The following is a 25,609-nucleotide window of genomic DNA, read 5'->3' as shown; positions in this document are numbered from 1 at the left end:
ATAAAAATGTTTTTATTCATTCCAGTCGTTCCGGACAGCTTTATGATACTGATGCTGCAGTTCTTCAATCCAGGCTTTACTGTGTGTTTTTATAAATGTTACTGCACTGAGATTGCTCATTGTTTTAACATGCTTTATTGTATGAGAGAGAGAGAGAGAATATCACTTTTTAGTATTAGTATTTTTAGTATTATGCGATTTTTTAAAAAAATCACTACTAAGGCCCTGCCCCACACAAGGAAACGAGGAATGAGAGGGTGGACAGCAAAGCAAGGTCAAGTGAAAATTAAGAGATTTAAAAAACTATTAAGCAGTTTATAAATGCTTTTAAATAAAGGAAGTTCTTAAAGTTACAGTTCTTAAAACATAGTTTTACAAGGTCTTCCTCTGCAGATTCTGACTGTATAGAATAGCAGCAACTTCATGGTGGTGGTGGCAGTTCTACCTGTCTCGCTCTCCCTAGAGATACCCCCTTCTCCCCCACCCTGCCCATCAGAATCAGGAGCAGAGCAGATGACAGTGCCCAGGCCAGGAGGACAGGGCAGCTCCTGCCCCACAGTCAGAAAGCTAACTTGATGGTGGTAAAAGAAATCAGAGTAAACACAGCATTCTCCTTTGCACCTATCCATCATTTCAACATGCCTATATGTCTCCTTTCACCTGTCACACACTTTAAAATTCCTGCTGGGGAAAAACCAACAACTTGATTCCTTTGTTGTTATATTTTAACTTATTTGGCATAACAAAAGTTAAAACTTTCTCAAATCAGACCTTTTCGATAGATGCACACCCTACATTCTAACAGTAACATAAGCCTTATTTGTAGTTAAATTATGATGTATTACATTTTTGTGCATTTTGTTATATTATAATCTGAGCCTTTTCACACTTAATAAGGGACCAGTGCTCTAAACCATATTAGGTTGAAGATTATCATCTTAAATTGACTCTCATACTATCCAAAAACCAGGGAAGCTTAGTTGTTACTCTTCATTTCATTTCATGATCAGCATTGGTTATAGGAAGCTCCTTCATGATAGAAGAACAATTCAACAAGAAAATAACAATTAATGGTAAAATCTGATCTTTTTTTGCCCGCCAGTGGAACTGACATCATTGGCAGAATGAACTCCCCCAAATTTAGTCTTATTTATATATATATTAAAAATTGTATATTGCTATAGCATGAAAAATATCAAAGTGGTTTACAGCAAATTATCAATAGAAAAGACTCTTATGACCTGAAAATAGAGACAATGCACATACTTTTGTAACCCAAGAAAATCTTTAATAAAAATTGTTTTTTAAGTGGTTTACAGCTATAAAAACAAAACAGTGCAATAATACAATAAAGCCATCAAAAAGTTAAAAACATACCTCAATTAATCATTGTGGAAGGGTGTACTCTTAATTGCCTGCATAGACCTGGAGGAATAGAAAAGTCTGTTGGTGGAGTACTCCACAGGACTGTGTCAATGACACTGAAGGGATGCCCTTGAGCTGAGTTCTTAAATGCATGTGAATTCGCAAAAGACTGTAGTAGAGTGGTAGAGCAGTAGAGTTCTTCTTTGCATGCAAAAGGTTCCAAGTTCAATCCCCAGCATCTAAAGGTAGAGCTTGCAGATACTATTGTCTGAAATCTTAGAGAGCCGCCACTGGTCAGTGTGGACATTACTGAGCAACAAGGACCAGTGTTCTGATTCAATATGATGCAGCTTCTTACGTTTCAAATATTACTGGTTTGTTAAAAATTTGTTACTGGATAACTGGCTCAGAACTGAAGTTGTAAATGCTTTTGTTTAACGTGATGTGGGGAGGAAGAGATGTTCCCGTTTGAAAACAACATAGTTCTAAAGCGACACCACAGCAGTGTTCTTTTCAAATAATGTTTATCCTGGAGGTATGCAACTTTTAATATAACTGTATGAAAACAAGTGTGTTCTTTCCTGCTGAGTTCCTTTTCTTCCATGCATTTCCTCTGAAGAGTGGGAAGCTGGCATTGCCTGAGTGCTGTAAACAAGAAATTTTAATAAGGCTGTTTTATATTTTGACATGTCCAATTACTCGTGAAAATGTTGCCCTTGCATTTTAAGCAGCAGGACGCTTATTCACTCCCCTGCTTCAGATAGCTGCATTTACAGGCAATGAAGGAAAAATCCTTAAGGCTAGAACACAGTTTAAAGAGAATAAAACCCACATCAAAGGATGAACTAATGGATTGCTGTAATGCTTACTATCTTGCTTTCCCAAAGGGATTGGAATGGCAGTAGCTATGTATCCACACATAGTGTTGATTACATCCTTTATGGTCAATGAGAGTTCCTGTTTTATGTTCATAAACAGAACCTGATAACTGTTTTTAAGATACATATGTGTGGCTGGGTGTGGATTTGTGTTTGTTTGTGTATTTCTTTGATTCTCCATGCAAGATACAAAATTATTGCACTTTAAATGGAGACGGCAGTAGTTGCCAGCTACTCAGCTCCCTGTTTCTGTTGGTTGTGCTGTGTGAAAAAACTCTGCAGCAGCGCAGTAGAGACATTCCTTTATAAGCAGTTCTGTTTGTTAAATAGAAATCCCGCGGAAACATTTGACCCCTCACGCCTTGCTGCTTTTCAATTCAGCTGTGAGGCCTTTGCCATGGAATTATTTATCAGGGCCTTTAATTGCATGTGGGACAGTTGAAAAATTTGAGTGCATTGTGCATCACATCACGTTAGGAAACATCCCAGATGCTCATGTATAAGCCAGGAGTCATGGTGCATTTGAGTAAATAGCCCTCCATCTGCTTCTGAGGACCACTGCTGAGTAGCGATATGCACTCCTAATGGAGTTGTCTTAGCCTCCTGTGTCAGCTGCGCAGTAGGAGGTAGGGCCCTGTTCATTTGAAGAAGTACAGCAATTGTATACCATAATCCTTCTGATTATGACCTCCAATATGAACAGACCTTTGGGGATGTACCATTTATGCCAATTCCATTTTTTTCTTTTAAAAAAAGAAATAATGGCAGATAACTTCCTTTTCTTCTGAGCTAGCCATGGGGAAGTATAGTCTGTTGTGGCACAAAACCAAAATAATTAGCTAGTATGGTAAACATGCAAATACCCAGTGGCCTTGATATCCAAGCCCCTTGCAAATCTAATCTGGATGAACATACATCTGTGGTGAAAGTGTACGGGAGTAGAAAGGCACAGAGTACTGGCAGAACATTTCATTTATACTTGTTAGCGTAGATTACTATATAGTTCTGTAGGATTTTCAGCAAAACACACTGCCCACTTTTATTGCTGAAACAGAGTCACTAAACAATTCGGCTTTCCAGAAAGTCAAGTCCTAATAATTACAGAGGCAAACCTTCCCCCCCAGATGGTTGAGCTGTTTCTTAAATGCAGTATGTGACAATTTGTCACCAGGAGGTCCTCCTAGGGATAGTGAAACACTTCAGTTGAACTGTCTGTGTTTTCAGAACCGGGGAGAATTCTGAGTGACAAGAAAGACTGTTGCCTGCAATATCCCCAGGATATATCCTATAAGTGGGTTTTGGGAGCCTCCAAGAAGAACTGAAGACTAGAGCCAAGGAAATAGGGATAAGCAACTAAGATAAGCTGTCTCATTTGAACATTGTCTTTATTTCTGCCCTTGTTCATAACTGCCCATATAAATCTGCCTATATGCATTGTTCAGATGAGAATGTAGGTGTGTTGCGACTGCAGAGGTGTATATCCAAAAGCAGAGTGTAACTAATAGTGGGAAAAACACATCAAGAATGATGTTTCTTATGGGCTACCAGATTATTTTTATAAAGAATATATCCACCCTGCCTTGTGAAGCAATACATCTTGTCTCTGGGATAAGCCTGCCATTTTCTCAGTGTTTAGCCCTTATGGAGTCTGTCAAATTTATTCAGATTTGTGTTTGTACATTTTGTTTTAAGACAATCCAACTCCCTAGCACTCAGTTCTGTTTTTAATAGTGGGGCCTTATCTTACTTAACCACAGCAGCCCCGTTATTCAACATGTGCCAAGTAGTTTCAGAAATGACACCACTCAGCAAGTCCATTACCGAACTGCCAGGGATAGTAAATGGCTTGCACCTTGAGTTCTGTTTACAGTAAGTCACGTAAAAAGTGCATTTCTTCTATAAATGGTTGAGTTTATAAGGCCTTTAAAAAAGGGACAGCTTACACATTATCAACTTGGCAAGTCAGATACCAGAGCTTACACTTTAATTAGGCATTGCTAGAATAGCCGTTGCTGCACAGTTTGCATTCCAGAGGCTAAGATACACAAAGAGCCCTCTCACACATTTTATAGGAATCTTCTTGATAAAGTCACAGTGAATATTGTGCTATAAATCCTGCTGAAAGGGGACCCTGGGCCTTTTCCTGTCCGTGCAGTGGAATTTGGGTTTTAACTTATTTGCTAGTTTGCCTTCATTATGAATTTCTAATGGGCTGCTCAGTTCAAGGTTTTCTGCATAAGAATTTAAGAGGGTCTGCAGCTATTACTGTGAACCTGAAGATGGTGATAGGCCAGCCTTTGGCTTCAAAAGTTAGTGTGCTATATGCAGACACTATAAGAACCTAAATGGGGAAAGGGTAGCAGAGGAAGCAAAACTATTGGGAAGCAGAAAGAAGTATTCAAACCCAAAACAATAATGTATTGGTATTTTTATATATTTAAAACAGATGATGGGCAGCTTTGAATACTATGTTACAGTAACAAGTGGGGCCTGCTATACAGTGGTACCTCAGGTTACATATGCTTCAGGTTACAGACTCCGCTAACCCAGAAATAGTGCTTCAGGTTAAGAACTTTGCTTCAGGCTGAGAACAGAAATCATGCTCTGGCGGCGCGGCGGCAGCGGGAGGCCCCATTAGCTAAAGTGGTGCTTCAGGTTAAGAACAGTGTCGGGTTAAGAACGGACCTCCCGAACGAATTAAGTACTTAACCCGAGGTACCACTGTACACTGTTTCTTGGTGAAGTGCTTCTGTTCCTTGTTTCAGCCAAGCAGCTATGATTTTTCTATTCACCCTCATTTTTTTTCTCTCTCCAGCAGTCAAGTCAGCATTTTTTACTTCCTAAGTACACTCAGTTACCATCGGCCTGTTTTAGAGATTTTCTCCCTCACCCCACTTTCGGGGAGATTTTTTTTTTTTTTCATTTAAAAAATAAACCCCACAATGCAAGTCTTGGGCTTTCCTGCAAGTCTTGGGCTTTCCACTGTAATTTCCCTCATGTGTATGGATGGTACCATTTTGGCCACATAAGGATGGGCAGTCAGAGAATGCATTTACAAATAGTATATGTAGGATGTTAGGTTAGTAATAATGGATGAAGATAAGGCTGGCATATGCATGCTGCCAGAGAATATCCTTGGCAGCAGAAAGCAGCATGCAGCCTGGGGCCTGAGAGGGAAGAGAATTGGCCTTTGGCAGACTCCCCACCCCACCCCAAAGAATCCTTTTGGCAGGGAGGGGAAACTTCCTTTTGACACAAAAGGTATGAAGTAAAATTGACCTTCTGAGAAACTTCAGTACCATTTGCACTCAGATCTTATTTCAATACAGTAATGCAATCAAACAAGGAGAAGGGGACGACCGAGGATGAGATGGTTGGACAGTGTTCTCGAAGCTACGAACATAAGTTTGACCAAAGTGCGAGAGGCAGTGGAAGACAGGAGTGCCTGGCGTGCTCTGGTCCATGGGGTCACAAAGAGTCGGACACGACTAAACGACTAAACAACAACAATGCAATCAAATTCAGCTCTAAGTAAAATGGGTTGTGATGGTGTCTTTTAGCATTGGATCATACTTTCAGCCAACATTGAAATAAAGTAGAAGCAGCACTTTCCTTCTACCATACAGATGCAATAGCTCTGTATTTTGACTACATAAGGATTGCACACTTGGAGAATGGTTTGCTCTGAGCTGCACTCAGACCTAGTTCATATGATTCTTCCCTTGTTTTTTTCAAGGAGGAGAATCACACAATTGGCAGTTTGCCCAGGGGGTTGGTTCGCTGCATACCATCTCTACTGGAGAGGGAAGGTCCTCAGGCTACTCTTCCCACCACACTTTCACCTCACACGTGTGAACTGGGGTTTCCTTATACAGTAGTATACGTTCTAGTGATAGCTTTTTTGGGGGGTGTAGGATTGAAATCTAACTTTGGTGTACAGATTAGAAGAAGTTCTTTCTGTTCCATCATTCCAATCCTTAAATTTCTTTGTAGTTCCCTGCCTTATGCTCACTCACTATCCTAATAAAAAAAAAATCATGAAAATGTATTGATCCAGCACTGAATTATGTAAGCTTGAAAAATAGACCGGTCTGTTTTCAGAAAACAAAGTGACTACTTTAAACCTAGCTGATTTGTTTATAGTGCTGCTCAAGTCACTAATTCTGAGCAGAGGAGATGGAACATCTGCAACTCACATTGGTTAGGATCTGGGAAAGCTAATTGCCTCCAATTTGGTTAAAATACAATGTCAATTACATTTTCAAACAACAGCTTCTATACTCTCTGTTGACAGCAAAGCTGGGGTGCCATCCATTGAGCTATTTCCTTGCTTCAAAAAAAGTAAATTCACACAGCTATGTGATATTTTACCGAAGCCAATATTTATTCCTTTGCAAATAAGTAGACTTGCTGGCAACTGAAATAAAATAGCTTGGAGTAGAAATGCCATCTCGAGGGTCCAAGAGACAGTTTGTTTCTCCAAACCTTTTCATTCAGATTGGATCACTAAAAAAAATAAATCAAAGTTATTTAAATAATTGTGTGGGTTTTTTTTAAGATTCTAAGTTTTTGATTAATGTATTTCCTGAAAAACATGCATACTGATAGGTTGCTGAAACACAGGTTAACTATTTATACAATAACCAATATAATACATAATGATAATAATACTTTATGTCAGAAATCTGATTTAAGATTTGAGTGCTGAGTTTAGTATCCTTTGTTAAATTAGTAATTTTTCTCTAGCCAGATTATCATTAGTATACTAGACAATTTTTAAACATGCCTGCTAAACATGTCTATACATTAGACATTCCTTATCTCAGCACAGCAGATGAATGACTGGGAAGGAGAAAAGCTACCACAATATCCTCTTTGGTAGTCTGCACATCTGCTATTTCATGCTAAGTCATATTTGGGTTATTGTTATGTGCCATCCATGAATTGTCTGCAAGTTAACAGAAATGCACCATTGTGTTGGGATATTCGGCCTACTGTCCATTCTCCATCTCTCTCCAACAATCAAGATCAATCAAGACCACCTTCAAGTTATTACTGATGAGTCTGGATTGCCATGTAGACAAAAAGAGATATTAGCAGCTCAAGAGTGCTTCTTTTCTAAGCCTGTGCACATCAAAGACAACTCTGCCTTTTCAGACAATTGGTTGTTAAATCCTTTTATCAGGAGATAAAATATTATGATGACCGTCAAAATTCCTTACTTAAGTGCTTTTAAACATGGAGCCATTTATTACGTCCCTATGGAGTTTTAGGAGCTCCACTTTACCACTTGGTAGAACTAGCCCCCTTCTCAGCTAGAAGGATGTATGCAATTATCAATATCTTTGTTGTATGTTTGTACTATTTCGGGAGTTTGCAACCCAGCTTAAATTTTTTAGCAAAAGCATTTTAGATGTAGTTATTTAGAGATAGTTGTATAGAGATAATTTAGAGGGATATTCTTCTGAATTTCCTCATTACCCCTGCCCACTCCCTGCCACCCAAGCAGTTTTCAAAATTATATATCCACACACTAACTTTCAGGAATTCCACAGGCTGCCTAGGACATTTTTTTCCCTGCAGTGTAAGGTCTGATTGAACTCTAACCCAAAATATATTCCAAAATATTTTTTTCATGTGGTTATGAATATTTGCAGCCAGCATGAAGTAGCTGATGGTAAAGTACAATGAAAGAAGGGGAACATTGTCCTAAAAGAGAAATCAAAGGGGGAAAGAGTTGCTTGAGATACTTTTTCTAGCTGTCCTCAATCTCTTATCAGTTTTATAAGTGTGTTTTACCTCTAATGCCTGAGGATCTTAATAATTCTACATTTAATACATTAGAAACTCAAAAGTCTGTACAGATTACAACAATGGCAGATTTGGAGTTCTTTATTTGCCTTACTATTGCCTGGTGGCTTGAATTCAAATATTATAGCTGAGATGCTCAGCATTCTGCCAAGAACTTGCATAGAGGGCTTTCTGCTGCATCTTGCCCTTCTTGACCTGGCACCAACTACTATGTTGAGAAGATTAATACAACTCTAGATGTCCAAGAGCAGGCATACCCCTAATTTATTTATTTCTAACGTAGAGAGAGAGTTAAATAATTCATGGAAAAGAGTTGACAGGATTTCTCATTTTTGTGCCTCCCTCCAAGGGCAACACCATCTCTCAGGCTTTAGGCATGAGTGGCCGAGAGGAACTCCTTCTCCCAATGCCCTGGATTGATGGGAGGAAGCCTGAGTTCTCAATTAAAGCTGTTATTTAGTTTTGCATTTCAATTTTAAAACCAAACAGCCTCCAGTCTTTTTCATGAGTCATGAACCTTTTTGCATGAGCGAGTGAGGAAATAAGTCAATATGCATATTAGTATTTTTTCTTCCTCATGTAATGCCCACTTTGTTTGCTTAAATGAGTGCCCTTTTACTTCATTACACTGTTGGTTAATGTAATTCTGTGTCTTTGCGAGAGCAGATCTCATCATCAGTTTTCCTGCTTGTTCATAAGCGCTTGAAAGCCAGGGAAAGATGGTGACAAAAAGTGCGACACCAGCTTTCCTGCTTTTAAAGGCTGTAATTGATATTGCCTCTGTGTCCCCCATCAAGCAAGAAAAGGTAGCTTTAGCAATAAATCTGTAATCCTTGTGCTTATAGCTTTTTTCTCCCTTTTAATTAGAAGATATATCTCATTAGACAAGAAGGAAATTTCTGATTAAAACCAGTAATTGAATGTAAAAACATATTTTTCTCTTTCTGTGTTTAAGCGTTTTGTAGGTGACAAGCACCACATACAGCTTCATTAAATGATTACATAATGTGCAATTTTACAACGGTGTTGATTTAAAGCTTTGGGTCTATTTGTTGAATGGCTGGTGGTCACACACAGATGGGCTGTTGATCTGTTGTAATTCTGACACTATGTGCCTATAACAAGAGTTAGTTTATGGGCTTCAGGTTTTTGTTTATTTTTCTTCAAAACAAACAAACAAAAAATCTTCCACAAAACAGCTACTGGTATGAGGCATATTTCTTCCAGATTTAGTTTCACTTTTATTATTTTTATTACTAGATTATTCATCCCTTCTGAAAATACTAGTAAATGTGGTTTGCATTACTCCAGATGTAAATATAACTCCCTCAAAAGATGTGCTGAGCAAGTTGCTGTGTGCTTTCAGCACTGAGGAATTGCCAGGATTTGATTATTTGTGGTGACGCCTTAATTTGTTATGAATGCTGCCTTCATTGTAATTTTCAAGTTAGTCCAAACCTTGTGGAGGCAAGCAGATACATCTGTGTGTGAAGACAGGCTAATGCCAACCTACCACACGGGAATTGTGGGAAAGTAAAGATGATGGTGGCTAGGTTTGAACCATGTCATGGTTAGTGTTTCTCCACCTCTAGTTAATGACTCATTCTTTTGCTCAGAGTTAAGATCTGCCCATGCTTTTCTATCGTGTTTGGTTGCTTCTTCCTGGTTCTTGGCATAAGTAGATGTATTGTATTATCAGTTTGTTGTACTGATTATGTTGTTTGTAGTGGCTAGCAGATACTCTGCATGTCTTTTCAAAGCACATTTACTCAAGTGGATTTTGCTTTATTTTATTTTATTTCCCCCCATTGTGCACACATGTTCACACTACCACCACAAAGCTGAAAATAAATAAAGGGGAAGCCTTCTCCGTCAAAAGTTTTAACTTTACACAAACCCCACCCTGCACCCAGCATAAACTAATGTGACTTTGCATATATCACAGTACAGTCTCTATGTAAAGGGGAGAGAGCAACTTCAGATACACCAAAATATAAATAAAAATAAAGAATACAGATGTACTGTATCTGCAAGTGTTTCAATATCTGCAAGTGTTTCAATATTTCAAATATAAACATTTCCTATCTGATCTATTTCAAATATAAACATTTCCTATCTGAAAACCATGAAGGAAAAGCAGGAGAAACACACTAGACCTTAAAATGTAACTCTAACCATGAAACTCTGCAGTTCAGGGAAACATTTTCCCCACTCAGCAGCACCAGAGATGACCTTCCAACCACATGGGTGATACAATATTTCTCAAGACAGTAGGTTCAGGTGTGTTAGATTCATGCATGCTTGAACTTGTGATGGCAGACTTGTGATACACCACAGTAGTGCATCCGCAGGTGGTACTGGCACAAAGAGTTTCAAGAGTCAGACTGAGTGCCTGCCAGCAGAACTTATCTCCAGGGGTCCAAGAGGCAGTTTTAATTTTTATAAAACAAAGGATATAGGTGCCTACTGGAAGGGATTTTTATTTGTTAGCAAAATGGCCATAGATGCCAGGTGTGTGTTCTTTTAAAAGGTAGTTGTATGCACTTGGTGGGATAATCAGTACCAGGCAAAGCACAAGAGCCATTTGTGTTGTAAATTAATGAGTGACAGGGTACTGCCCTGGTTGCATTTTGATATGGGAAAGATTACCCTAGCATAGCCAAAAGTACTCCTATATTGATTTCTACCAAAGGTTGAGACTGGTAAGGTTCTCCCTCTCAGTCCATTCCACCTCATTGTGGATGCCTATCTCCCTCTGAAATTTGAACAATTCGGTTACTTCAGGAAGTGTTTCCTTGTACTGTAGGCGAGTGTTCTATATGGCTTGGGTGGCAAAGACCCTGATGTTACTAACTGTAATTGTGCAAAATCATAAAAGTCATAAATTTTGAAAATTAGGGGTCATTGTATATTTGCTTTAGGTCTTTAAATAGCCTTCCTTGGTCATGAGGACTGGTGCCTTATAAAAAAAGTTTAGATAATAAAATTCTGGAGTTGGATATGTGGGTGGACATCTGCTCATAGATCAGGGCTTTCTCATCTCCCCCTTCCCAGTGTAGACCCGGGGGGGGGGACTTAAAAAATGTTATTGAGAATTAGAAGACCCTCCAGAGTGATGCTGAGTGTGGTAAGAAGTGGAAATAAGGGGGGGAACCCCCATGGAAATGGACATGCTTTTCTCTCACAAATGCCTTTAGGTTTAAGTACAGAAACATACATACATCTGAAATAATACGATACCTATATGACTTCTAAAAGTAAAGGCATCAGTTATCGGTAGAAATTACTGAAGTTTCACCATCCATGGACCTGCTGTGGAGAAGGTGTCTAGAGCTCTAGAGCAACTGCATACTTAATGCATTGAGAGCACAGCAAAGATGCAGGTCTTTGCTTTCAGCAGAGGACACAATGGTACCTTGGGAAAAGTTGTTTCTAAAGATCTTGGAGCTTTCAAAACTTGTCCACAACACCGCTCTGCAAGTGTGAACAGTACAGTGGTGTGGTAATTATGCCCAAACATCCCCTACAGATGTACTTAATGTGGTTTAGCTTTGCTTACGTGAATGTAGCTGAAACTGTAGGAGGGACCCAGCCTTTCAAGTCTGAACAGCATTATATGAGACAATGTTGACAAGGGGGAAAATAGGCTTGTGAAGTCTGTTTGCATTTATAACTAATTGAAGGTTATATGCCTAACACTTCTGCCCCAGAAACCAATATGTGAATACATTGTTCAAATGAATCATCAAATTGAAAACCTTTCCAGCATCATTAAGGCTTCTATCTTTCATTCATGTTCTGTCTCCACAACAACTTGTTTGGTGATTCTGCCTTTCCTAATCAGTGCAGTGTTGACATTTTAAAAAACGTGCTCACAATGACTCTTTTTATTACAATAAACTGTTTTGACAGTGTTGTACGCAGATGAAATTCCTGTCTTGGGGAGCATCCATCTCACCTTTACTGTCATGCTCCCACTTACCTGTTGGCGCAGAACATAATGAAAGCAAAGTGAATTTAACATTGTTCCCATTGTCAGCAGCAAAAATGAAACTATAGCTTTGGGGGAGAAAAGTGTTTCATTGCTGGTGTACCTGCAACCGAAAAGTACAGTGGTACCTCCGGGTGCGAACTTAATCCATTCCGGAGGTCCGTTCGTAACCGGAAACTGCTCGTAACATGAGGCACTCTTTCCCTAATGGTGCCTCCTGCTGCTGCCGCGCTGCCGGAGCACAATTTCCGCTCGCATCCCAGGGCAAAGTTCACAACAAGGGGCATCTACTTCCGGGTTAGCGGAGCACGTAACCCAAAGAATTCGTAAGGGGGACGGTTCGCAACACGAGGTACCACTGGAAGGAAGGAAAGAAGGAAGGAAGGCTGATTAAATGCAAATGTGTAGACTAGCATTGCCAGCTGGTTAGGGGCATTTGCCTGGTTGATGCCTATTTTGTCTCATTGCGGATAGCTGTCTCAATGCATGTGTTAAAGAGTATGCCATGGAGCACTATAGAATATGAATACAGTCTCAGGGTTGTTGTCTTGCCTGTTAGGTAGGAGTCTAGATAAAGAACAGGTTTTTGTTTTGTTTTTTACTGTTGTTTTACCCTTATGCTCTCTCTTTTTAGTTTTTAGTTTTTTTAATTCTTTTATAGAAGCTGCCGTGGGAACTGGAAAAATGAGCTAAGACCATGTTAGATAAAATAAAATATTTATACCGTCATTTGTTAGCAAGATGGGGGAAATTCATCCTTAATGCACCGTCTGCTGCCACATATTAGAGTTTGGGTGATCTGTGTAGTTACCTGAAGCCTACGCAATTAAGGCTTCCTGAACATTTTATCTTGCAATCCTTTCCGCACTTACCTGGGTGTAAGTCCTATCAAACTCATTGCAGCATTCTTCTGAGGAGACATTTGTGATGTTGTTGCTATCAGTTCTCCCAAGGTGGGGCAGAGTGCCTGATTTTCTGAAAGTGTTATCCTTCACTTTGAGTTTACTTCAGTTTTGGATAAGCTGCCTTGAGCATGTTGACAATTAAGAGTCCATTTTGGAACAGTGGTGTGCAACCAAGTTGCTATGTACAGTGCTTGATTCAACATACCATTTCTTCCATTTGGAGGCTCAGGGCTGTGCTGCCAAATGAAATAGCAGTGCTCAAGCACAGAGCTCTGGCATTTTGTCTCTCACAAATGAGCCCCTTATGCTGCTGGTGTTGTCACTCCTGTTCAGATGGAGGTATACATGTACCCATTAGTGAGATTCCATTATTTATTATAATAAAATAATAATCAAAATTCCATAATATTGGAAGGTTGAATTGCACAAGCATTTCCTTGAATGCACTTAAGAGTTCAACAACCGTGTGCGTGCATGCATGCTTACATCTCCATTTATGCAGCAGAGAAAGTGTAATAAGGGCTGAGAAGTTAATCAATGCCTGTTTTTAGGCTTAATTTATGGATGTCCAATCTGTAGCTCCCTCAACCTCCAATTCATTTCTTAATTATGTTTGTAAAGAACAGCGGAAGCCTGTTTTCACCAACTGTGTTGTCTGCCAGTTCCTATAGATCGATTTTTTCTTTCTTTCATGGCACAGTGAGAGCTGCTGAGCAATACATTGTGATGGACCTGGATAAATTCAGAAATAAGTCCATGATCATGTTGCTATTCAGCACTGGAAGACAATATTTAGCTGTCTCAAAACAATAAAATATAAACACAGTTTAACCAGTTCATTGTAACAAAAGCCCTTGATTCATAGGATTTATAGTCTCACATGAATTAGGTGCCAAAAAAAAGCCTCTGTGGTTTTGGTTTGGTTTTGTAATACCGACTGCTGTCCACTGCCCAGGATGAGTAGGGTTCCATATGAATGCATAGCAATTGTGCAGGGCATGGATACTTGATTCTTACTCACAGGGGATTGCCTTCCCACCAAAGCTATCGTTGAATGGTTCTTTCCCAGACTGACAGACAATTTTTGGGAAGCCCTGCTGTGTCAGTGGCAGCTTGATCTAAATGAGCAGGAAAGCAGCCTTTTTATTTCACTGTCCTGCAGTCCCTGTTGATGGCATGAGGTTAGAGGGGCTCTGCCCCAGCCAAACGCTATTAGAGACAAATGTCAGTGAGCTTTGGACGGAAAAAGCTCTCTGATTATTCACTCCATTCAGGCGTATCTTTCCCCAGTAAGCTTTTAGTCACTCCCACTGCCTGTGAGATGTAATCCTTGCAGAGCCAAGGGGGAGGCATGTTGCATATTCCTTAAGATTACATGGTGCACCAAATAATACACAGACAGTGGCTCTTAGCTATGCAAAGGTCATGGGCTTCCTTGACACAGGTTGCTTCTCCTTCCTGCCATAATGTGATGGTGATTTAAATAATAGTAATAATGACAGACAGCATCTTTTAAAACTAAACTGGCTGTGCAGAAGCAGAGGCCTAAGAAAATGGTTCCCATAGCTCAGTGGAGGAGCAAATTCCATTTTATTACCATTTTATTTTTGTACCCTATCCTTCAGCAGGTTCTTATTATGCCTCCCATGCATCATTTTCCACATTCAGTTCTTGGTATATTGTGTTGAATAGGAGCTGAATGAGCAGGGCTGGGAAAGACCTTTACCCGAGACCTCAAAGATCCACTGCCAGCCCAAATAGACCAGGGGCATATGTTCATAATTTGATTTCTGGAATAGAGATGTCCTTTTAACCAATAGTGTCCACTATGCAGAAAGCAGCTCTCAAGGTAGACACACTGATTACTGCTATGGCTTTGGGTATGTTCTATGTTCTAAAATGTGCAGCTGTTTCTCTGTGCTTCCTTTCTTGAAGTGAAGTTAAAAAAATGTAGGGTGGCATATGCTGCACTTTGGCTCATCTGTATGTAGCTTATGAAGGGCCCTGGCTTGGTAACTGTGAAAAGCAAGTGAAATAACCTGTTCTGTAAAGTAACAATATTCTCTGTCTTCAGCAGAAGCTGGTTGTGTGCCCTTGGGCACTCTTGAGGTGGTGGTTCAGAGCACTGCCAAAGTCAAGGCAGCTGTGCAAATTTTCATGGAATTTACTTGTTTTGTGAATATGAGCTGGCTTTGACAGCCTTTTGCCTTACAGGGTGGTACATCAAGCACACCACGTATATCCTGTTCATACCTCATCAAAGTTCTCTCCTAACTCCCGATTACACCCACCCACCCACCCACACACACACCCCTAGTGATTTTAGAAATGGATAAAACACACCAGCTGGATCATCAGGTCCCAGGCTATGTCTGCAAACAGGAAAAAAAATCTGCTTATGACTTGTCAACAGAGCAGATGTTACACTAAGGGAAATGGAACATATTGTCTCCCGTGGGATCTGTCACTGTCAAACAGGTACTCTTCAGAGTGTGACTGCATTGAATTTCCAAGGGCGGGTGGGGGAAACGTGCCCCTGTTTTTCTATTGCACATTGTGAAAAAAGGTCTCCCCTTCTGGAATTAAATATTGCAGAGTCAATACTGCAGAATATTGTTTCCTGGATGAAAGAAGCCTTTCCAAATTCCAGATGCAAACATCTAGTCCATGTAGAAAGTGCTTCAAGTTTTACATCTCCCTAGCATGAACATGGCTTTTAATATTAGGCCTTTAGCTGTACCTCACCTATTGCAATAGCAAAGGATATTTGCACATCACGGCTTCTGGGGTCAATTTAGTAATATGGAAAATTGGTAAATAACAGCCAGCCCTATTACAGGCAAGTAGTTGTGTTTTTCCATAAAAATCTCTCAAGCCCTATATTATTGGCTTTCACAGAGTGTTCTACCAGCTCCTCAAAGAGTTGACACTTGACTTATTTTTATGTCTCATGAAATGGTGCAAACCTAAGAAAGGCATGTCCAGAGCGTAAATAGATATAAAAAATATAATTCATATTTTTAAAAGCAAGTTCTGCATTCACAAGATTTTCCATTTGGATTTTAATGTTTTCGTGTTCGCTTAGTTTGGAGAGATTCTTTTGGAGCTCATCACAATCCCTTTTTGTTTTAAGCACCGTGAACAATTTGGTATCACCAAACATGGCTACTCACTCCTAACTCTAGATCACATTAATCCATGAAAATTGAAAAGGGGGGAACTTACTGTCTGCTTCAAAAAAAAAAAAAGTTTCAGAAGTGTCACTGAACAATTGAGGAACATGCTTTTAAAAAATGTTTCAGTGTCCTGTTTTTGCTATTTTCTGTTTCAACAATGTTCAGAGTACAGCATCCTTTATAGCTCATCTGAAGTGGTAACAAAATTCCTGTCTTTTTCTCTTCCCTTCCCTCTGAACTTCATCATCAGTACATTCAGCTATCTTTACACAGATACTTGAGCCAAGTGATCAAGTGATGAGCTTGCCTCCATTTCCAGGGTGCTAGATTCACATGACAAAACTCTGTCACTTCTTAACTAATGTTGTTGTGTAAATATAGGTCCAAGTGTTACAAGATCAGTGCTTGAATGGGTTCACTGAAAGCTGCATGTATTCAAAAGAACATTTTTTCTTGGCTCAGAAGCTTGTGAGAAAAATCTGATAAACATTGCATTCCACTAAATTAAATCGGCAAAATCCACAATTGGGTTTGTAAAGCTGGTAAAATCATGTTCCAGCTTATCAAATTGTTGGCCTGGTCCATTTAATTAAAAGTTAAATTGAAGGCAGACATTTATTCCTTCTCCGCATTCTAACACGATCCGTGCACATCCATGCTTAGGCTTATTTTGCAATTGTGTATAAAACACTATGAGGTGACTGGTCTGTGTGGGGCTATAAAAATCTACACCAAACATTTAGATGCTTTATTAAAAATAGTTTCTTCCCCACTGTCAAGAGTTGACGTAGCCAGATCTGGAACTTTAGTGAAACCCATAGTTTAAGCTTCTAGGATTCCGATAAATTCTGCTAAATCAGGGCAATAAATTTTGAACACAAATTTCTGTTGAAAGTATTACATTGTGTAATTAAAGCTTGGGTAATATGTAGGCATGTTTCTTTCACTATGCTATAAACAATGTAATAGTTGTTGTGTGTCTGTCTCTAGGTGAATGTTTAGCTTTAACATGCCTAATGGCAACTTGCATACACACCTGCCTAAATTCCCAGGAAGGGAAGCTCCGCTGCCTATATAGCTTCCTCAAATTCCCTCAACATCCCCTGGCAGGAGCGAGAAGACAAAAACTAAGTCAAGACCAGTCTGAATTGGACTGCACCTGACCTGTTTTGCCTGCTGGTCAAATTTGCTGATTGTTCTCTGTACACCAGTGAAGAAGAAGTTATGCTCTAGTAGGTGTTTGCTAAATGTACATTTATTCTGTGGTTATCACTGTTGCCCGATTTAAGATTTCTTAATAAAAAAGAATTATCAGGAAAGCATTGGATAAAAAGGTAACAGTAATAAAAATCTGCCCTCAGATCCTTTCACTAACATATTTTTACATTTTCTTGTTTCTTTCTTTCTTTCTTTTTTACAGCCCTTTGCTTGCTGTGTCTTTCGCTGCCTCCTGTGCTGTTCCAGGAATAGCTCTGCTCACCTTCGGAGTAAATCCTCTTACTGCAGCCCTGGGAGCCTTCAACATCATCCTGTACACATGCTGTTACACACCGCTGAAAAGAATTAGCATTGTCAATACATGGGTAGGAGCTGTGGTTGGTGCTATTCCCCCAATTATGGGTTGGACAGCAGCAACCGGCAGTCTGGATGCAGGTGAGAATTACTCTGGGGGGGAAATGGGACCATGAAGAGGAAGAGAATTGAGTGTCTTCCTCTTAGGGCCAATTGAATGACTTCATTCCCAATAGAGAGATGTCCTTTTAACCAATGCCCATTAGTATCATTCGCATTATCTAGGATCTGCATATTTCACTGTGTACTGCATGACTCTCTCTTCCACTGACTTGGCATTTTGCAGTAAAAAAAACCAAGACTGTCTTAGGTTCAGGACCCATTCAGTTCAGTCATAGGCCAACAGGGGTGTGTAGACTGCATAATGACTTGCCTACCTGGTGCAAAGGTTGTAGAAGTCACGTTTCATCTAGTTAGACTGGTAGATACCGTCAGAGTGAAGATGACAGTCATGATGCACGTCAGCACCAGTGAAATGGGGAAATGTAGTTGTGCAGTATTGGAAGCAAACTTTAGGTGGGTAAGCAAGAAGCTGAAATTCAGAATTGCTTCCTCCAGAATTCTACCTGCCCTATTTGCAGTGCCAGGTAGACAGGCAAAGCTGAGGCATTTCAATGCATGCCTAAGATTGCAGTGTCAAAGGACAGCTTTTGACTTCTTAGGCACTGGAGAAGGTTTTGTAATAAGCCAAGCGTATACAAAAGGGACAGGTTCCGCTTGAACCAAAAAGGAGCCAGGCTACTAGCACTTAGGATCAAAACAATGGCAGAGAGTAGGAATAAATTGACTGTTCTCACAGTGGAGGGATGAGAAAAGTGTGCTCTATTAGAACCAGTACTTTTTAACTAGCTCATAATTAAACTTGCATTAGAGCTAAGCAGTGAGGTGGCCAAGTGGTAAAAGCAAAAAAGAGTTCCAGGAGTTCCAAAATGATCTTTCTTAACTGGGTGAACTGGCAATAAAATGACAAGCGCAGTTTAGTGTAAGTCAGCATGAAGTGACTTACATTGGGGGAAAACATCCCTAATTCTCCTAACAACCATCCCTATTCAGCTGCTGAAGACTAGGGCTTAAAGGTCTGAAATATGGGGAGCCTGGTTCTGTGCATGTAGCCACAGGATTCTAAGCCACCCAAGGAGCCCTCAGATCTTTAGGACACAGGGCAGGGCCACAGAGTGCAGCCCTGCTCTCCCCTCTCTTAGTTGTAATCATGTGAAAGGATAATGATTAAAGAGAGCTGCTAAGTCCGTCTTAGTGGCCCCCGAATAGCAGTTGCTAGGGAACAATTGTCCTGCTTTCAAGCTTTCCATTGGTCCAAAAGTGAGCTTGTACTCTCCCTCATACTAATAACACTGCAAATGGACAAACTTTGTTGAGATCACAACTTGGGATGGAAGGATTAAAGCTGCAGGTCTCTCCCCTGCACCTATTACTATTTTTTTTTAATTAAAAAAACTTGCCATGCTTCCAAGTGATGCATTTAGTGTTGTGTGCAGTTTGGCCCTCAGGCATATGTAAGTGCAAGCCTTTATCCTTCTCTCCCTCTTCTGTGCTCATATGCTCTGTGTTTCTACAGGAACTATTCATCACCGAGTTAGCCAAAAGTCAACCAGGATTATGTGACTCCTCCTAGTTTGAAGATCAAACATAACCTTCGGTTTTGCAGTGCTCTTGTGATTCTTTTTGCAGTGTGTGTCACGATAGGATCTCAGATTTCTGCAACAAGATCAGAGAAATGTTGTGTTAGCTCAGTGGGCCTGCTCCCTTCATTGATGCTGCTGCTTTTGAAGCAAAGGCTACAGAGACCTGAAAATGCAGGATCAGTCCTAATGAAGCTTTCTGAGGTGACCAGCCTTTTGGGGGGCATGTTGTATTCTTAGCATTGCAAAGCATTTGTTGTTCTCGGCACAAGTGATCAGAGTAATAGAAAGGAGAGACAATGTGAACAGACTCAGTTATGAACCAGGGGAACATGGTAGAAAAAATCAAGATGAAAATGCAAGAAGGTCGTAACTATAGCCTTTCTGCAGTGAAGGAGACAAAGAAGTTTAATTCAGATGATTAACTCATATTAGAAGCTGTGTGTCCTCTGTGACATGACTAGTGAATGCTCAACAACCAAAGCAGGGCTTCTGCTGTACAGTTGTCATGTTCACTTATCTGCACTGTGTTTCTGGCTGCAATTACAAGTCCTGTGGCTTCTGCTGCCTCTCTGCCTTCCCCTCTGTTCTCCATCTCACTAAAACCAAACCCAAATTCCTTGAAAATCTCACTGTTAAAAGGTACAGATACCTTGCTAAGCAAATACATGCCGTGTTGGCAATATACACAGATAACTCTGACCATGGAGTTTGGATTATTCCCTAATACAGAATCTGAATTTTATTTTCTTTCTTGATATGGAAAATGCCCAACCCTATCTGTCTCTCTCCAAGTGTCAGAAACTAGCACCAAATGTTGGCTTCCGCAAGCAGGACTTGTTAGTTGAATCTAGGCCAATTATACATGTTATTTATATACATAACTCTGAGTAGTTATGGCAGTGCTCATGAAGTTATTACAGTAAGTGCCACACTTTTAATATTTGGGAGGAGGGAGAGGTCCCTGTACTGCATACCCTTGAGTACCCCCGGGGGGGGGGAGCACTGGAATAGGTAATAGTGGCCAATCTCAGAAGAAGCTTTTTAGCCCATGTTCTCTCATAATAGCTAAGCATTGGATCTTCTCTGCCCCTTCCCACTCAAAACGCTCAACCATAGGCTTATTTGCAGGAGGGCGGGGGGGGAGGTATCCATGTACAGAAACTATTTCTTTGATTAAAGGCTCATGCCTGCAGTTGGTTGATAGTTTCATATAGATGTTAGGAATGCCTTTTGGTATGGACAAGCTGAGTATGCCATCTGCTTCCACATCATGTAAGCCACATCTCTGGAACCCATTAATGTTTCCTAATTAACTAACTGAAGCAACCTGGCTTTAGGTAGAAGCGTGGGAATACATTTGCACCTTGTTAAAAAGAAGGGGAAAGAGCCTACCCTACTGAGCAGCGATAAGGAACATAAAGCTGGGGAGAAAGAAATTTTAAGGCTGCCCATAGTGCTTGCCATGTTTTACTTTTTATTGGGAAGCTTCTTCTCAAGAAAGCAGTCCAATTCTTTTCTGGTTGTTACGCTAAAGCCAGTCATGCAAGGTGAATCACTTCTTCATCCTTCCTTCATTTTACTATCAAAACTGTCTCCTGCTTCTCCAGGGAGGTAGGGAGGAGAGGGCATCTAGCCAATGCTGCCGCCATTGCTCAAGCAGACTGTATGTTTACTTGATCAGTTCCAGTCTTGAGCGCTTGCCACATCATATAACTTTTTCCTAGGGAACAGTTCAGGATCAAAATGTGAACCTTTCTCTGTGAGCATTGGTTGGCTAAAATTGGCCAGGTTTAAACTGACAATGCTCAGAGTCGATTTTATTGTCAACTGTGGTAGCAGAAATTGCACAAGTGTTAAATTTAATCAGGTTCATTGGCTGGGACCAGCATCTCTCAGAGAATTTCACTCCCCAAAAGGGAACCCCATCTCCAGTATCTCCCCCCCCCCCCCCCGGTTTCAAGAAGGAAGAACATTATCATGACAGGAAATGGGAGGCTGGTGGAAAATGCCAAAAGAACAAAGCAGTCTTATTTTTACAGAAGCAGTAAGACTCAGATCAAGCTTCTCTCTTGCTGGCAGGAGATCATGGCTTGTGTTTAGTAACACGGCCAAAAAGAGGAATATTAATAATATGCCCTTTTTTAAAAAAAGAAGAAGTTTAAATATTGTAATGGGGAATTTCATACTGTGTGTTGTACAGCCTGGGACTCAGTCTTGGCATTACCACATTTCCTTATGAAAGCAATAGGGTCTGGTATCCTTTCAGGAGTGGTGGCTAGCTCCCAGCATCTGAAGTGTACTCAGGAGACTGCAGAACATAGCAACCCGGTGCCATGAAAGCACATCCAATTCTGCGCCACCCAGTTTGCTTGAAGTGACAAGCGGGGATCTCTGCCATAATGTGCTTTATCAGTTAAGGGGATTTACTCTGGGTAGGCGGTGGTGGCAGAGCAGATAACAGCCTCGCAAATGTAACAGACGTTAGAGACCCACAGTGGCCTGGAGCCATTGGTATTACTGCTCCCAAGAATGTTTATCTCAAGAGACTATTTAGTTTATCTCAGATGCCCCACTTTTACCTTCTGTTTTCCTGAAAGACATCTTGTCCTGATTTTCATTCATTTTCTGAAAATTTAAATAATTCCTGGGGCTATGGAATTTATAGACTGCCTGTGTATGTACCAACGGTAATCACGCAGAGGCTGATTTTCAAATTGCCTTGACTTTGTAATTCAAATTGGGTTGTGGGCTAGACATTAATTATGTCAGCCAACATCTATTTACAACGGGGGGGGGGGGGATTTTAAACTGGGCAGTTCTTATCAGCAAGTGACATTTGGCAGATGGATGGGTTTAGCAACAAAACAGTGAAGAGAGAGGAAAAGGACAATTGTGTAGAGCCTTTCCTCATTTGTATAGCCCTTGTCTGCCCGGAAGGAGAGCAGTAAAGAGAGGACCTCACTTTGTTCAGAATAAGTGACACTGAACTTTGCTCCTATTTCCTTCAAATGTTTTTTTATTATTATTTTAATTAACTGGATCATGTTTTGAACAGCCTGCTGGCAAAATGTGTAACTGAGCAGTTTTAGAGAAAAAGACAAATTTTTGCCTGGAGCACATTATCCTGGCTGTAGAAATAGAGGCCTAGAGATGTGGGCTGGCATTGATTGACCTTAGCAGAGGCTTGAGACTTCTCTTCCTCTTCAAAATGATGATCCAAGAAGCCTCTTACTCAGTTTGTACAAAAGACAGAGGTATGTCATCATTGATCTGTGAGCATAGGACGTACAAAGGCAGAGGGCCCCGTTGCTCCATGTAGTAAATGTGGAGGCAGATGGGCAGGGCTAGTAGGCAGCTGTTTTAAATTTAATAAGACAAAAGTCAGTCGATTATTTGCCTCCCCCACCCACGCTTTCTTTTGCAGACACAAAAGCGATAGTGATTCTGCTATTGGGACACCTGAGGGACTGATGCAATCAAAGTCGAAGCCCACTCAGCACATTCATTGTCACCTACACACTGTACACAGCTGTGTTAAGTTCCAAGTGCTTTCATCTTCCAAATAAAGAATATTCAATGGCCCATATGGGACAGCTGCTCCAGTTCACCTCACCTCCCAAATATGCATTATGAAGCAACCAGTAGGGGGCACCAGAGTAGTAGCAGGAAAATTGCATTGGCTTAAGAAAAGGCAGTGTTTGAGGTTTAGAGAGCTAAAATTAACTTTTTAAAGTTGTGTTGAGTTTAAAAAGTGTTAAAAATATCCTCTTGCAAGCAAGTTGGTGAACTTCCCTTAGTGCCTTGCAAAAATATGGCCTTTCCTGTCTTGCAGCCTTGCTGGAACTTCCAGTCATCTCCCACCTTAACTGCTACAGTCTTTGCATCTCTACGATCACATTCCCACCTATTCCCTTGCCTCTGACCAAAATCATTCAGCTCTGTATTCACTGAGACCACATGACACCCTTTCTTACCTCCTCCATTCCTGGATCTAGCACAAACATTTGTCCTTGCCTTCATTACTCTGCCTCCCCTGATTATTCTGCCTGCATATCCATCCCCATAATCTTCACTTTTCCATCTCCACCATCCTTTGTCTGTTCCCCACATCTTCAGTGCCTAGAACTGCCTCCAGAAACCATTTGATGCTGCATCTTATTTCCTTCAGACTCTTTCCCCAAATTCAGTTTCCTTGATGAACTTTGACACAGACACTTACTATTCTTCCTCTGCCGAAACCAAGCCTAAGCACTTGTAATGAAGCTCAAGGCATATCCTGCCCATGTTCACCCTTACTGCCACTTTATGTCTCTCCTTCTATTCTTCCCATCCACCCCACGGCAAGTCTTAAGATGATAAGCTGATCAGGGCTCTGTGTTTTTTTTAATTCTCCATAGGGAACTATGCATATTGATGGTGCTGTATAAATGATAACTGTTAAATGCCGTCATCATTTCCTCGCTACACCTGGACATGGTTTCAAAACAGTGGTCATTGGAAACAGCCGAGACTTGCCTTGACTGGATTGTGGTCAAACGTCTATGCTTCAAATTCACAACCTTTATTTTGACTGTGTTTTTGGTCTTCATAGCCACTGCTACATTCAGAGGCACCAACATGATATATGGGTACCATAGAAGAAGTAAGACTTTGAATATTGCAAATGGCTTGTTTGCCACTAGCATATATAACGACTAAGATGTAGCAGATGCTGGAGTAGGAGAGATGCAAATGAGCATGCGTGGCAAAGTAACATGCAGTCAACATCTTCTACGGAAGATTTATGCCTTGTTCTGCACTTCACCACACGCCCACCCCTTCCTTGTGAACCCTCCTGAATGTTGGTGCTCTTATCCACCTATTGGACCTGGTGTTGATATAAATAAAGTTTCTCACTTTCTCATTCATATGTTTCCCAATCAACCATTCTAATTGGTTGTGGTAACAAATAAAACATGTTTTAAACTTGGCCACTATGATTCATGCATTGGTAACTTTACAATTGGACTCCTATAATTTGTTCTTTGTGGGACTTCCCCTAAGACTGGTCTGGAGGCTTTTGGAGAATCCTGTGCCCAGGTGGTTGAGTGGAACACCTTGATGCACACATAATTTTACACCTGTGCGTAAGGAGCAGCTGCTGTGCAGCTAGCCAGTCATGTACAAGGTCTTGTTACTAACATATAAAACCCTGAACAACTCAGGGCCAGGTTACCTGAAAGACTTCCTTCCCTGTCTGCAAGAAGATTTAGATCATCTGGGGGAAATTTACTTGTGGCACCACATCCTACAAAACATCACAAGGCACCCTACAGAATAACACAAAACAGGTATTTTCCATCATTGCCCCTACACTTGATCTCCATATGTGTCTATGAGAGAGAGAACCTTTGTACTCAAAACTTGCTGAAAATTCACTTGACTGTTTCCATTTGGTTTGATCAAGGGATATAGATTCTGTTTAAAGAGATTGAGACTGCAATCTTATGGTCACTTTTGGCAGTAAGACCCATTTGAACTCGCTTCCCCCTTCCTCTCCTCTCCCATGCAGCTCCCTGCGTGCCCCAAATATCTGCTCCAGAGCATCCCCCAACCCAAAGGTGAAGGAAGAAACGGAAAGGGGGTCCTGTTGTGGAAACAGATATATTTTAGATTTTCATCTATTCTTGTACCCTAGTATTTCTTCCTTTCTCCCACCACAAAACCTTCAGTCCTATTGAGTTATGCAAAATGCATCTTGACAAATTGCTGCATTCTGTCTTACAGTATTAAAAGTAGAGCAGAAATTGGATTTTTCTAACCACATAATTTGGAGGTCTTAACTGATCTCTCCATCCATCACTGCTATATCTTCCTTGCTTCAGTGTGGGCAGGTAGTGTGTTGTTTTTGCTGGATCAGCTTTTGCTGACGGGCATATTCAGATGATGGAAACCTAATTCTGTAGGCAAAGATAAGGTTCAGTTATACTTCATCTCATTTTCCAGGTTGAACATGGAACAACTACAGCTACATAACCGCCAGCCGTGTTTATCCAAAGGCAAATGGGTGCAGCTGGATTTGCTCTTGTTTTCCAGCTCTAATCTCCCTCATCTGGACCAAGGAGGAGTAATTTGTTTTAGCATCTTTTTAGCTAAGAGTAGCTGGTTTGTTACCATACCAAGATAGAAGAAAACAACCACACACAGTTCTAAGTACAGGCCATTAATGGCTAAACTTAGACTTCAAAATCCCTATAACGTCTTACATAAACTTAAACATTTAATTTAT

General features: G+C 40.5%; 1 protein-coding gene across 1 annotated transcript in view; it reads left to right on the top strand.

The window, feature by feature from the left end:
• COX10 (cytochrome c oxidase assembly factor heme A:farnesyltransferase COX10) overlaps nucleotides 1–25,609 on the top strand; it is a 93,520-nt gene that overhangs the window by 63,629 nt on the left and 4,282 nt on the right. Inside the window, exon 6 of the mRNA XM_081183862.1 lies at nucleotides 17,547–17,779. Within this exon, the coding sequence (XP_081039988.1) occupies nucleotides 17,547–17,779 (233 nt within the window). The remainder of the gene's footprint in view (nucleotides 1–17,546; nucleotides 17,780–25,609) is intronic.

Source organism: Podarcis bocagei (assembly GCF_964188305.1).
Source record: "Podarcis bocagei genome assembly, chromosome: 2".
In the NCBI taxonomy this organism is placed as follows: Eukaryota; Metazoa; Chordata; class Lepidosauria; order Squamata; family Lacertidae; genus Podarcis; species Podarcis bocagei.
The sequence above is the reverse complement of the archived record's forward strand: the minus strand, read 5'-3'. Positions and strand labels throughout refer to the sequence as shown.